The following is a 13,522-nucleotide window of genomic DNA, read 5'->3' as shown; positions in this document are numbered from 1 at the left end:
TCCCCCCTTCTCTGATAAGCAGCTCACACTCAGTAGACTATCTACATAGAGAAAAGAACAAAAAAAACAACAAAAAAGTGAGCTGGAGTATGAGATGATATATAAAACCTTACCATGGGTCTAAAATAGGCCTAAATGTGAATAAGGCCTGAGAGTGACCAGGTCCCAATAGGACACACAATCAGGGGATGCACAGAATGAAATGCCCAGTTCACTGAGGGGGGGGGCTCACCCTATTTGCACTAAATACACAGAACTACATGAAAACAGTCTGGTGTCAGTGAAGTTAGCTTTCTCAGCACTGTTACTTGCTGCATGTCAGAACCGTTGTACCGAGTAATCTAAGTGATACATCATTGGAATTGGGGTCTCTTTTCCTACTTTATGCTGCTCTCAGATGAGGTAGCAAAAACCTGCTGACAGATTCCGTTTAACATTGAAGGTACGGTTATCTGCAGTCAATTGTAAACGTTTGCCTCATTCATGGAGCATTTGTATCACACGTGCGCCATACAGGCTTTTAATGAAGACACAAATGGTATATGTGCAATATATTGTGAGTGCGGGCTGTGTTGTACAGCCAGCATATTCACCTAACAGCATTGATCGGAGCTAACAACAATCACTGTTATTTAACCACTTAAATGCTGCTTTCAATATCTACCCACAAGCAATTAAATAATGCGATCCTGGTAGTGTGCCAAATTAGGTCTCCATTGCCCCCTTTCACTGCCACAGCTGGATCATTTGTTTCCATAGCAGGCAGTAATGTAGTCAGACACCTCTATTTCTGTGTGCCTATATAGCCCAGTTTAACTTCCTTATAAAAGGAGCCACGCAAGAGCACTCTGGTCTACATAGTAGTGTCTCGATCAATGACCCCTCACCGGCTATGAACATGTTCCACACATGGAAGGGGGACATCCCCTTTAATTTATAGCTATGCAGCATAAACATTTTAGGTGTTAGTGAAAGCCAACCTTAACTACTCTTTTAAGATGGTTTTTGCAGAAAGAGGAGAAACGATTTCAGGTGGAAACTTTCATGGTGAATATCCTGCAAAGGTACTGTTGTAGTATTGTTTTTGTTGTTTTAAAATTATTTGTATTATAGTATTTGGACTGTTGTTTTTAACTCTAAAGAGTTGTCAGCTCTTTAATCCACTGTTATTTGCAGGCTTTGGATTATCTTGCTATTGGGGTCCATGAACTTGCATCAATTAGTGAGAGGAGGATTGAAAGACTTTGTAATCCCTCACTTAGTGAACTACCAGCATTTTTAGTCACCGAGGGGGGTTTGAACTCCGGATTCATGATCGCGCATTGTACAGCAGCCGCCCTTGGTAAGAGCTTGATCAATTCCAAGCCTTTGTGTGATAACTCTGAAGGTTTCTAAAGGTTCATCTACAGAACTTTTTTGAACTGTTTTTTTGTTTAAATGACTGAAATCTTAAATGAAATATTGAAATATTCTCAATTTGTTCTCCAGTTTCTGAAAATAAAGCTTTGTGTCACCCATCCTCAGTGGACTCACTGTCCACGAGTGCTGCCACTGAAGACCATGTGTCTATGGGAGGATGGGCAGCAAGGAAAGCTCTAAGAGTAATTGAAAATGTGGAACACGGTAAGATCGAAACTTGTGTATTTAATGTACTCTCTAAACTATCTTCATTACATAATGACATTTCATATTACTAGAACATTATAGAGCAGTCAACTTGTATTCTTTAAAAATGACTGCAAGAATATCTCTATGTCTGGAAGACCAGATATGGCCACAAACTATATGATCAGCCCATTCATTGAAGCTGTGTAATGCTTCATTTCCTCTGACGTTGCTTTAGGCAAATGGCTTTTGGTACCTACTGCTGGATTTCCACATGAATTACAGCTGATTGCAGTTACCAGCATTTTAACAAAGGACCATCTAACGAAAAGGTGTTGCAATAAAACATACAACCCCTTTAACGCTCTATAACCTAATTGTTCTCAATGGGAACAATTTAGTTCCCATACACTGCACAGTCACTATGCCATATATTTACAGCATATAAAGGAGCAGTGCTCATGGAATCGGTACAGGAGCCTAGTGGTGTTTGACCAGATTTCCTTTGCTATGGCTGTCATTTGACCTAAAGTCAAATAAGGCTGTTTTCACACTGCGTTATTACCTATGGTTACTGATCCCGTTGGAGCTTGTGTCCAAACCCCCGCAAGACGGGTTTTGGACGCATGCGCCGAAGGGGCTATTGACTGTAATAGTGCAGACTGAGTCACCGTGTGCTCTGTCATGCACCATTTTCATGTGTATGCGCTTTCTGCAGACGGACACCCAGACGTAATAGACTGCATCTGGGTGTTCGCCTGCAGAAAAGGTATACGCCTGAAAATGTTGCAAGACAAAGCACACAGTGACTCCGTCTGCACTATTAGGCTATGTGCCCATGGGACTCTGTACCTGCAGATTTTGCCGCAGAAAACCTGCGGATTTATCTGGATTTTCCAGATAAATTCGCAGGTTTTAGCAAGTACAGACACTCCCCATGTTATCCTAAGGGACATGGGGAGTGTCTGTGTCCATACTGTGGAATGTGCGGTTGCGAAACCTGCTGTGGATGTCCCGCAGCCGCATGTAATTGCATTTCAATTATTTCTGCGGATTTACCTGCGGAATTCCCGGTCCTCCACTAGGGAGATAGGGCAGGGACTTTCGCAGCTAAGCCGCATGAATGTCCGCAGGTTTACCACAGCTATTTTGCTGTACTACCACAGCTATAAATAGCTGCGGTTTCCGGGGAGCAGCTGCGGGAAACCTGTGGACATACCTGTGGATATATCCACAGGTACAGAGTCCCGTGGGCACATAGCCTCACAGTCAATGGCCCTGTCGGCACATGCATCGCATGCGGGGTTTGGACACATGCGCCAACGGGACCAGTGAACGTAGGTAAAAACGTAATATGAAAGGGCCCTAAGGGCTTTTGGCACTCTCGATTTTTGGGTGCACAAGAAGGCTTCTGCTCCATTTCCAACACAATATAGAAGTATTTGGCAGTCCAAGTGATCACAATAGTATGAATCTGTTACTTGAAAAATAATCCAAATAAGACAAACATGTCTGTCTGATATCCCAGACCTTCTTCATTCCAGACCCTTCCCTCTACTATATGCATATGAAAATAAGTAACTTCGTAATATATCTTATCAGATAAATCTGCTTCTTTCTCTGCCAGAATTGATCAGTTATTAAAATTTTCAATTCTGAGGTAAAATCTGAATTCAGTGAAGACTTTCCCATTACTGAGATAGGAGATGGCAGCTGTTACTGATGAGATGAGGACTGATGAGGACGTTCTTACAAAAGATCTTAGTGTAATGGGAAAGTACTTCCGACAATGGAGATTAAAACCTAACCCATCAAAAACGGAAGTTTGTTGCTTTCATTTACACAATGCAAGTGCCAAGACTGAACTTAAAGTACAATTTGAAGGCCAATCTGTTAAACACAATTTCAATCCTAAGTATTTAGGTGTAACCCTTGATAGAAGTCTAACTTTTAAATCCCATCTGGATAAATTGGCACAGAAACTGAAAGCAAGTAATAATATTATTCAGAAACTTTGTGGATCCTCATGGGGCTCGGCAACATCTGTTTTGAGAACATCTACTCTTGCCCTGGTGTACTCTGCTGCAGAATACAGTGCTCCAGCATGGTTAAATAGCTGTCATGTAAACTTAATTGACACTCAGCTGAACAACTCTTTGCGTATAATATCTGGTGCTATTAGACCTACACCTGTTCACTGGTTACCTGTGCTGGGTCATATCGCACCCGCAAATCTAAGAAGACAAAAGCTCCTACTTAAAGAGTACACTAAAGTAGTGAATAATGAAAAACTTCCAATACACCAAAATATCAGAGATGTTACAATACAACGATTGAAATCAAGACATCCACCCATCCGAACTGCAATCACCTTGCATGAACAAAACTTCAATTTAGAGGAGAAATGGCGAGAACTTTGGGTCAATGTAGTAGAAGGTGATCCCCAAATGTTCCCTAATTTACAAAACCCTCCACCAGGCTTCAATCTACCAAGGAAAACATGGGTTACTCTAAATCGTATCAGAACAAACTTTGGCGTCTGTGCAGATTTTATGTATAAGTGGGGAAAATATGACTCTCCGACCTGTGACTGTGGAGCAGATCATCAAACTATCCAGCACATTGTTGAGGAGTGCCCCCTGAGATCCTACCATGGTGACAAGAAGGATTTCTATATTGTAAATGATAACGCTATTGCATATATAGAAAATCTTGATATTCAAATTTGATTTTTATCCTGTTGATATTTTTCAATCACTGTCTATTGTCTGGTGTTTATTTTTATATGATGGTAAGATATACGTTCATACGATTAAATAAATACTGATGAGATATAAAAAGGAAAAACAATGCCATAATTGGTATTCCTATGGACTTAAAGGGATGTTCACATCTCCAAGATCCTATCCTAATAAGTAGTAGGTATAATAATAATATTAGCAATTACCTTCAATTAGAAAGGTAGTATAGTTCTTCTGAAAAACTATGTCACTTACCTCATGTGCAGGGCATTGCAGTAGCTTAGGTATCCAAGGTTATGGCCACGCATATAGGGACATTTAGCTGGTCGTGGTCGTAACCATGGATACCTAAGCTACAATGCCCTGCACATGAGGTAAGAGACATGGCTATATCAGGAAAACTATACTACATTTCTAATTGGAGGTATTTGCTAATGTTATTACCAGGGTTGTGGAGTCGGAGTCGTGGAGTCGGAGCTCATTTTGGTGGCGTCGGAGTTGATATAAAATGCACCGACTCCGACTCCTAAAATATATAATAAATTGGGGACAGTAGTGCAATGCAGAATGTGCTGAATATTTTTTCACAGGAATTTAGGAAAGTTATGAAATGTCCTATAAATGGCTGTTCTGTTCCTGATCTAAGGCTACATTCACACACAGCGTTTTTGCTGCGTTTTTTGAGGATACGTTTGTCAGCTGCAAAAGCAGATCAGCTTTTTAAAAAAACGCATCTCCTGAAAGGTTTTTGAGCTCATAAATAATGCTTTCAATAGCAAAAGCAGATTAAAAAAAGGCCACACAAACTGACTGCTCATTGTTTGAGAGGATCCTCACAAAACACTGTGTCTGAATGTCCTATCTTGAAACCCATTGCCTTTGCCGAGATGCCCAGAGTCACTGCATTTCACTGAATTATTTTGCCATCAATGTTCGATATGTTTGTAACAAGAAAGAAATTGTTAGCAAGACACTGGCACTAAAAGATACTAAAGCTCATCACACCGGCCAGTTTCTTCAGGTCGTAGTGGAAAAAGTTCTGCAAGATTACAAACTCAAAAAAGAACAGGTTCTTGCCATTGTAAAGGACAATGCTTCAAACATAAGTACAATTAACTGATGAATGAGAGTAATGAATAACAGCTAGAAGAAAATTTAGGATTTAGTATGTGTGAGATGAAAGGCCACAGTGCTGTTTATGTAACTGAGGAACAAACATATTACAACAGAAGAACAGCAAAATGATACTTTAGGATTAGATGATCTTGTTGAAGCTACTTCAAAACACTTTCATATTCATCACATGCGCTGTGTTGTGCACACGCTGCAGCTGGCAATAAGAGATAGTCTGCAAGAGGGAACCCGGTTTCACACATCCGGCTTTTCGCCGGTTTGGCGGATGCGGCGCACTCCAGTACAGTGTATACAGTACAGTGGCAGCGCGACAAACGCCGGTCACATGCTGTCATGTGACCGGAGCATGTGACCCAGAAGTTGCGGCGCTGACACTGTACTGTATCGTACTGTACTGGCGTGCGCCGCATCCGCCAAACCGGCGAAAAGCTGGATGTGTGAAACTGGGCCGACATGCTGGAAATCTAATTGAAAAAGTGGGGAAGTTGGTTATTGCCACCAGAACCCCCGAAAACTGATTCCATCTTGAAGAGACGTGCTGGGAAAGGGGCAATTTTTGATCAAGCCACTCAGTGAGGCAGCACTTATTTAATGACTGAGCGATTGCTTGAACTAAAATCATTTCTTATAGGTATGGTGAACCCTCAAATAACATTAAATGAAGGTCAATGGACACAGGTGGCTGAATTGAAGGAATTGCTCAATCACCCATTTACCGTGACTAAAAAAATTACAAGCTGAGGGTTTAACTCCTGGCATTTTCATAAGGGAGTGGAAGAATTAGCTATTTTGCATGTCCTAAAGAGGAGGTTTAATCGCAGATGGCATTTTTGCTTCAATGCAACAGAGAGAGGACACAGCTATTGGAAAATAAAATTCTTCTGGCAGCTGTTTATGTGGACCCAAGTTATTGTATGCTGCTTGATGATCAACAGCTTACTAAAGGAAAAGAAGCTTTGAGTGAGGTAGCAGTTAGGATGAGCGGCTACAGGAATGCCAGGCGCAAGAGGTCTTGGGGCCTGACAGTGAAGCTGGCAGCTGTGGTCTGCAGGCTGCAGCCGTCTGCTTTACCCAAGCTGGCTACAAAAAAAAGGGGGACCCCACGTCGTTTTTTAAATTATTTATTTGTTTGCGAAATACAAGGCTAAGCTCCCTTTAGTGCCACATGAAAGGCACTAAAGGGTGCAAGATTACAAAATGCTGGGGAGTGGGACATTATATGTCTTTCTTATCTATTATCTATCTATCTATCCCTCTAGCTATCTCTCTATCTATCCATTCATTCATTCATCCCTTTATTTATCCCTCTATCTGTCTTGGGGCCTGACAGTGCTACTGCTGCCGTATCTTCAATCTCATCAGATGAGGAGTTTAACTTTGACAACTATTTGGATGACATGGAGCAGCAAAGTGTTGCCGCAAGGAAAATGATTTCACTCCGTCTCTTATAGCAGCAGATTGACCAGATTTCAGTAAAATTTTTCAATTGCTCTAAAAGAAATAAAAAAATTCAACCGTTCATCAAAACTGACTGTGCATGAGGCAATCCGTTATACCCGGAAATTGTTAGAGATGTTGCCCATGTGGTTCCGGCTTTGCCTCCAACCCAAGTTACTGTAGAGAGGCTGTTCTCTAGCCTTAAAATTATTAGGTCAGATTTGAGGTCATCTGCGAAGGAGGATCTGATGGAAGCAATTCTATTTCTTAGAACAAATTCATAGGCTGCACAAATGTTTTTTAGTATGTTTTTGTTGAAAACTGTTTTTTGCCACTTACATAGTGTATTACATAGTGTATTACACACATATTATATATATATATATATATATAAAAACACTATATGATAAACTATGTAAGTGGCAAACAACAGTTTTCAACAAAAACATACTAAATATATATATATTATATATTTATTTAAGTTTAAGTGAAAAAGTTATTGTACAATGTGAACATCAGACATTTAATCATTTTTATGATACAATAATGAAGATATTTAGATAGAACATAAAGTATATTTATTGGAATACAACTTTAGAACACAAAAAACTAATAAATTGTAAATATGTAATACAATATGTAATATATATATATATATTTATACACACATACATACACACAAGATATATATGTAATCTACTGTATATTACATAGTGTATTACATATTTACAATTTATTACAGTTTTTTGGGTTCTAAAGTTGTATTCCAATAAATATATTTTATGTTCTATCCAAATATCTTGATTATTGTATCATGAAAAATATTAAATGTCTGATGTTCACATACACATGTTCATGTACTACAATAAATTTTTCACTTAACTATAAGCAATATATGTAGGAGTCTCAGTCGTGGAGTCGGAGTCGGTGCAAGGGAAATTGAGGAGTCGGAGTCGAAGGTTTGGCTTACCGACTCCACAGCCCTGGTTATTACACCTACTACATATTGAGATAGAATTTAGGAGATGGAAATACCCCTTTAAGGGCTCATTCACATGACCGTTCCGATTGTCCTGGTCAGTTCCTGTTTTTTTGCGGACCCACGGACAGGACCATCTTTTCAATGTCTTTTGTGTAGGATCGGATGTTGCACTTCCGTGTGCATCCGATACTACAAAAAACATATCGGATGCCGTATGTCCGTTCCGTTATTATGGAACATGTCCTATTCTGTTCCGTGATAATGGACCGTGACTCAATACAAGTCAATGGGCCCACAAAATCCCCGGAAGCACTTCTGTGTGACCTCCGTCGGGTGCCCGTACAGTCTGTGTCCCGCTCCCACTCCAGCCCCACGGCGGCCTGCACTGCTTTGTGTCTTCATATGCCCGCACTGCAGTGTGTCTGCATATACCCGCACTGCAGTGTATCTGCATATGCCTGCACTGCAGTGTGTCTGCATATGCCCGCACTGCAGTGTGTCTGCATATGCCCGCACTGCAGTGTGTCTGCATATGCCCGCACTGCAGTGTGTCTACATATGCCCGCATTGCAGTGTGTCAGCATATGCCCGCACTGCAATGTGTCAGCATATGCCCGCACTGGAATGTGTCAGCATATGCCCGCACTGCAATGTGTCAGCATATGCCCGCTCTGCAATGTGGGCATATGCCCGCACTGCAGTGTGTCAGCATATACCCGCACTGCAATGTCAGCATATGCCGGCACTGCAGAGCAAGCAGCCGCGGGGATGATGAGCGCTGCCGTCAGGAGGTTAGTAAGTTCATTACCTGCGGTGATGAAGTTCTGCTCTCCTGACGTCAGCACTCGTCACTGACAGCCGCGTTCTTACATCACCTCTCATGGGCGGCCCAAGACTGTGACTAGCAGTGACGTCACAGGCCGCTCGTGAGAGGTGATCTGAGAATGCGGCGGGCATAGAACTCAGTGACGAGCGCTGACATCAGGAGTGCAGCGGCTTCCATCACCGCAGGTAATGTACCTAGCTAACCTCTTGAAGTCAGCACTCGTCATGCCCTGCAGTGACCTGGGCTGACCTCATGATGTTAGCTCAGGTCACTGCACTGCTCTCCCAGCCAATGGGGAACATTCTCTTCTTCATTGGGAAAATGAGTATGGATCGTCGTGGGACCCCTTATTGGATTACACCAGACCTGGATTTGTTTTTTCTTTTCCATAAATTGGTGAAAGAGGGAATGTGTTGGGGAGGTTTTTTTCAATTAAAAATTTCTTTGTCGTCTATTTTTTTTTTTTATTACTGACTTGGTTAGAGATGTCGGGTATCTGATAGATGCCATGACATCAGTAACCCCAGGGCTTGATGCCAGGTGACGTTACACATCTGGTATCAACCCCATATATTACCCAGTTTGCCACCGCACCAGGGCATCGGGATGAGCTGGGAAAAAGCACCAGGATTGGCACATCTAATGGATGCGCCACTTCTGGGGTGGCTGCAGCCTGCTATTCTTAGGCTTGGGAGGGTCCAAGAACTGTGGACCTCCCTAGTCTGAGAATACCAAACCACAGCTGTTCGCTTTACCTTGGCTGGTGATCCAATTTGGGGGGACCCCACATTTTTTTGTTTTAAATTATTTATTTAATTTAAAATAACATCGTGGAGTGCCCTCTGTTTTGGATTACCAGCCAAGGTGAAGCTGGCAGCTGTGGTCTGCAGGCTGCAGCCGTCTGGTTTACCCAAGCTGGCTAAAAAAAAGGGGGGGACCCCACATCATTTTTTAAAATTATTTATTTGTTTGCTAAATACAAGGCTAAGCTCCCTTTAGTGCCACATGAAAGGCACTAAAGGGTGCAAGATTACAAAATGCTGGGGAGTGGGACATTATATGTCTTTTTCATCTATTATCTATCTATCCCTCTAGCTATCTCTCTATCTATCCATTCATTAATTCATCCCCTTATTTATCCCTCTATCTATCTCTCTGTCTCTGTATCTATCCCTCTATCTTTCTATCTATCCACCTAGCTATATCTAGCTGTCCATCTATTTATCTATCTAGCTGCTTCCGTGTTTTGCGGTCCGCAAAAAAAACAGAAGGCACAAGGATGACACACGGTCCGTATACGGAACAGAACGGAACGGATGTCACACGGATGCATCCGTGAAAAAAAATGGACCGTCTTTTGCGGACCGCAAAAACGGAACGATCATGTGAATGAGCCCTAAAGCATGCTTGTTATTTTTTTATTGATATTTTTTGTGTTTAACCCCATAGCGACGGCCTAACGTCTCAAGACGTCGGAAAAACAGGGTACTTATTCTGTTCCGACGTCTTGAGACGTCAGGCCGGAAAAAGCTTGTAGTGCCCCCCAGTGACGAAAAATCTCGGGGGTTTCAGCTACCGGAGGTAGCTGAGACCCCCAAGATTATGAATCGGGGTTTTTTTTTGGCCCCCGAAAATGTGATCGCCGGTATACACCGTATACTGACGTACACATAAAAAAAAAAAAAAAAAAGGCAAATAATATTGATTTCTTTCTCATCGGACATGATCAAACATGTCCGATGAGAAAGAAATATAATCCTTTAGTGCCCCCAAAGCCCCCGCTACCGGAGAAACCAACCCCCACCCCCACCCACCCCCACCGGACATCCAAAATGGCGCCGCCGCGCGACGAAAACTGCCGCCGCCGCCGGCTCTGCATTCATTTCCCTCCGATCTGAAATGATCAAACATTTCAGATCGGAGGGAAATGTCCTCCCCCTGACCCCTCCTCCGGTGCACCGGAGATCTCTGGTCCCCGGAGCCCCCTCCGGTTCTCCAGAGCGCTCCCCCTTCCCCCCTCCGGAGCATGCAGGATGTCGGCGTGCAGCGCCTGCATTCATCCTGCTCTTTCTGCCGCATGTGACACGTCACATGCGGCAGAAAGGTGTCCCCAGGTCCCGCCGTCACCCCCCGTCACTCCCCCCCCAGCCCCAGCCCCCAGTCTTACGTTACCTGGCGGCTGTTGCTGCTCCCTCCCCGCGATCACTCCCTCTGGAAAGCTGGCGGCGCATGCGCAGACAGCGGCTGTCAGCTGGATCCCTGCAAGCAGGGACGCTGACGTCGCTGCTGCACAGGCTGCTCCACTGTGGACCGGGGGAGAGTGAGTGCAGTAATCTGCAGCCACACTCCTCACATGGAGTGACTGCTGTTCCAGAAAATGGGGGGTACGTTCTGTGAGCGTACCCCTCATATTCTGGAATGAGGTTACTGCAGGTCACTCTGCCCTAGGTTGGACCGGGGCAGTGTGAGTGCAGTATTCTCAGATTACTGCACCCACACTGCTCATGGAGAGCTTGCTCTTCCAGAAAATAGGGGATACGTTCCCTGAACGTGCCCCCCATATTCTAGAAGGTCCAGAGTCGCCGAGGGACCTCCAAAATGGATTACAGCGACCGAAATTTATTTATTTTCAATAAATTGGTAAAAGAGGAATGTTTCGGGGAGGTTTTTTTTCAAATAAATTTTTTTTTTTGTCTTTATTTTTTTCTATTACTGACTGGGTTAGTGATGTCGGGTATCTGTTTAGATGCCGTGACATCACTAACCCCAGGGCTTGATGCCAGGTGACATTACAGCTGGTATCAACCCCGTATATTACCCCGTTTGCCACCGCACCAGGGCGCGGGATGAGCTGGAGCGAAGCGCCAGGATTGGCGCATCTAATGGATGCGCCACTTCTGGGGCGGCTGCGGCCTGCTATTTTTAGGCTGGGAAGAGTCCAATAACCATGGCTCTTTCCACCCTGAGAATACCAGACCCCAGCTGTCCGCTTCACCTTGGCTGGTGATCTAATTTGGGGGGGACCCCACGTTTGTTTTTTTTTTGTTTTTTTTTAAAAAAACGCCTGGGGAGCCCTCCAAATTGATCACCAGCCAAGGTGAAGCTGTCAGCTGTGGTTTGCAGGCTACAGCTGTCTGCTGGCTATCAAAAATAGGGGGGACCCCACGTCGTTTATTTTAATTATTAATTTTTTGGGGGGCTAAATACAAGGCTAGGCACCCTTTAGTGCCACATGAAAGGCACTAAAGGGCGCCAGCTTAGAATATACATGGGGTGGGACGTTATATATGTTTGACATCTATCCATTCATCCATTGTAGCATTTTACGCTGTGTGCCCACAATCAGGGTTTGCAGCGTTTTGGGCGCAGAGTGTTTTCCCTGCATCCATAGCGCTGCATTGTGCAGTAGAAGCACAGTGGAAGGATTTTTAGAAATCCTATGCCCACTGTGCTTCTTTTCTCCGCAGCATAAACCGACCTGTGGTGCAGCTTCCTGAGCCTCCGCATGTCAATTTATGCTGCGGAGACAAGAGTGTTGTCTGCAGGTAGCATAGAGCTCCACAGCAGCCTGAACCCAAATCGTGGGCATGGGCAGCTGCGTTCTCCCGTGGACAACACTCACATCTCTGCAGGAAGGCTGACACTGTGTACTAGACGCCGTGTCGCTGGATCATGGCCACATAGCCTAAAAGCGAGAAATTTGTTGCTACAGCAACATTTTTGTGAAGTACCTGTGGATTCAAAATGCTTACTATACTCCTGAATAAAATCCAGTTTCCAAAATGGGGTCACTTGTGGGGGGTTTCTGCTGTATAGGTACCCAAGGGGCCCTGCTAATGTGACATGGTGCCCGCAATTTATTTCAACTTTTCCAGAATTCAAATGGTGCTCCTTCCATTCCAAGCCCTCCCATTTACCCAAACAGAGGTTTTTGGCCACATGTGGGGTATCCCTGTGCTCAAAAGACATTGGATAACAACCTGTGGGGTCCACGGTTTGTTGTTGCCTCTTGAAAAAGTAAGAAATATGATGCTAAAGCAACATTTTTGTGAAAAAAATGAAAATTTTCAATATGGCAACCTAAGCTTATCAAATTCTGTGAAGTACTCTTGGATTCAAACTGCTCAATATACACCTAGATAAAAGCCTTGAGGTGTCTTGTTTCCAGAATGGGGTCACTTGTTGGGGACCTCCACTGTTTAGGCACCTTAGGGGCTTTCCAAATGCAACATAGCGTCCGCTAATGATTCCAGCCAATTGTGCAGTCAAATGGCGCTCCTTCCCTTCCAAGCCCTGCTGTGCACCCAAACAGTTGATTTTCATAAGGTATCAGCATACTCAGGAGAAATTACACAATAAATTTTATGCTGAATTTTTTCCTTTTACACTTGTAAAAAAAAAAGCTACCTGTTGAAGTAACAATTTTGTGGTAAAAATGTATTATTTTTTTTTCACAGCTCAACATTATAAACGTCTGTGAAGCACCTGAGGGTTCAGGGTACTCACCAAACATCTAGATAAATTCCTTCAGGGGTCTATTTTCCAAAATGGGGCCACATGTTTAGGAGCTTCACTGTATAGACACCTCAGGGACTCTCCTAATGCAACATAGCGTCCGCTATTGATTCCAGACAATTTTGCAGTCAAATGGCGCTCCTTCCCTTCCGAGCCCTGTCATGCACCCAAACAGTTGATTTCCACCACATATAAGGTATCGCCAAACTCAGGAGAAATTGCACAATAAATTTCATGGTGATTTTTTTCCTGTTACCCTTGTGAAAAAAAAAGCTACCTGGT

General features: G+C 43.4%; 1 protein-coding gene across 1 annotated transcript in view; it reads left to right on the top strand.

Moving 5' to 3' along the window:
- The window catches only part of HAL (histidine ammonia-lyase), a 107,400-nt gene that overhangs the window by 71,096 nt on the left and 22,782 nt on the right, over positions 1-13,522 (top strand). The window contains exons 15-17 of the mRNA XM_075342449.1: positions 999-1,064; positions 1,177-1,342; positions 1,489-1,623. Coding sequence (XP_075198564.1) covers positions 999-1,064; positions 1,177-1,342; positions 1,489-1,623 — 367 coding nt within the window. The remainder of the gene's footprint in view (positions 1-998; positions 1,065-1,176; positions 1,343-1,488; positions 1,624-13,522) is intronic.

This window comes from Anomaloglossus baeobatrachus, chromosome 4 (genome assembly GCF_048569485.1).
Source record: "Anomaloglossus baeobatrachus isolate aAnoBae1 chromosome 4, aAnoBae1.hap1, whole genome shotgun sequence".
In the NCBI taxonomy this organism is placed as follows: Eukaryota; Metazoa; Chordata; class Amphibia; order Anura; family Aromobatidae; genus Anomaloglossus; species Anomaloglossus baeobatrachus.
The sequence above is the reverse complement of the archived record's forward strand: the minus strand, read 5'-3'. Positions and strand labels throughout refer to the sequence as shown.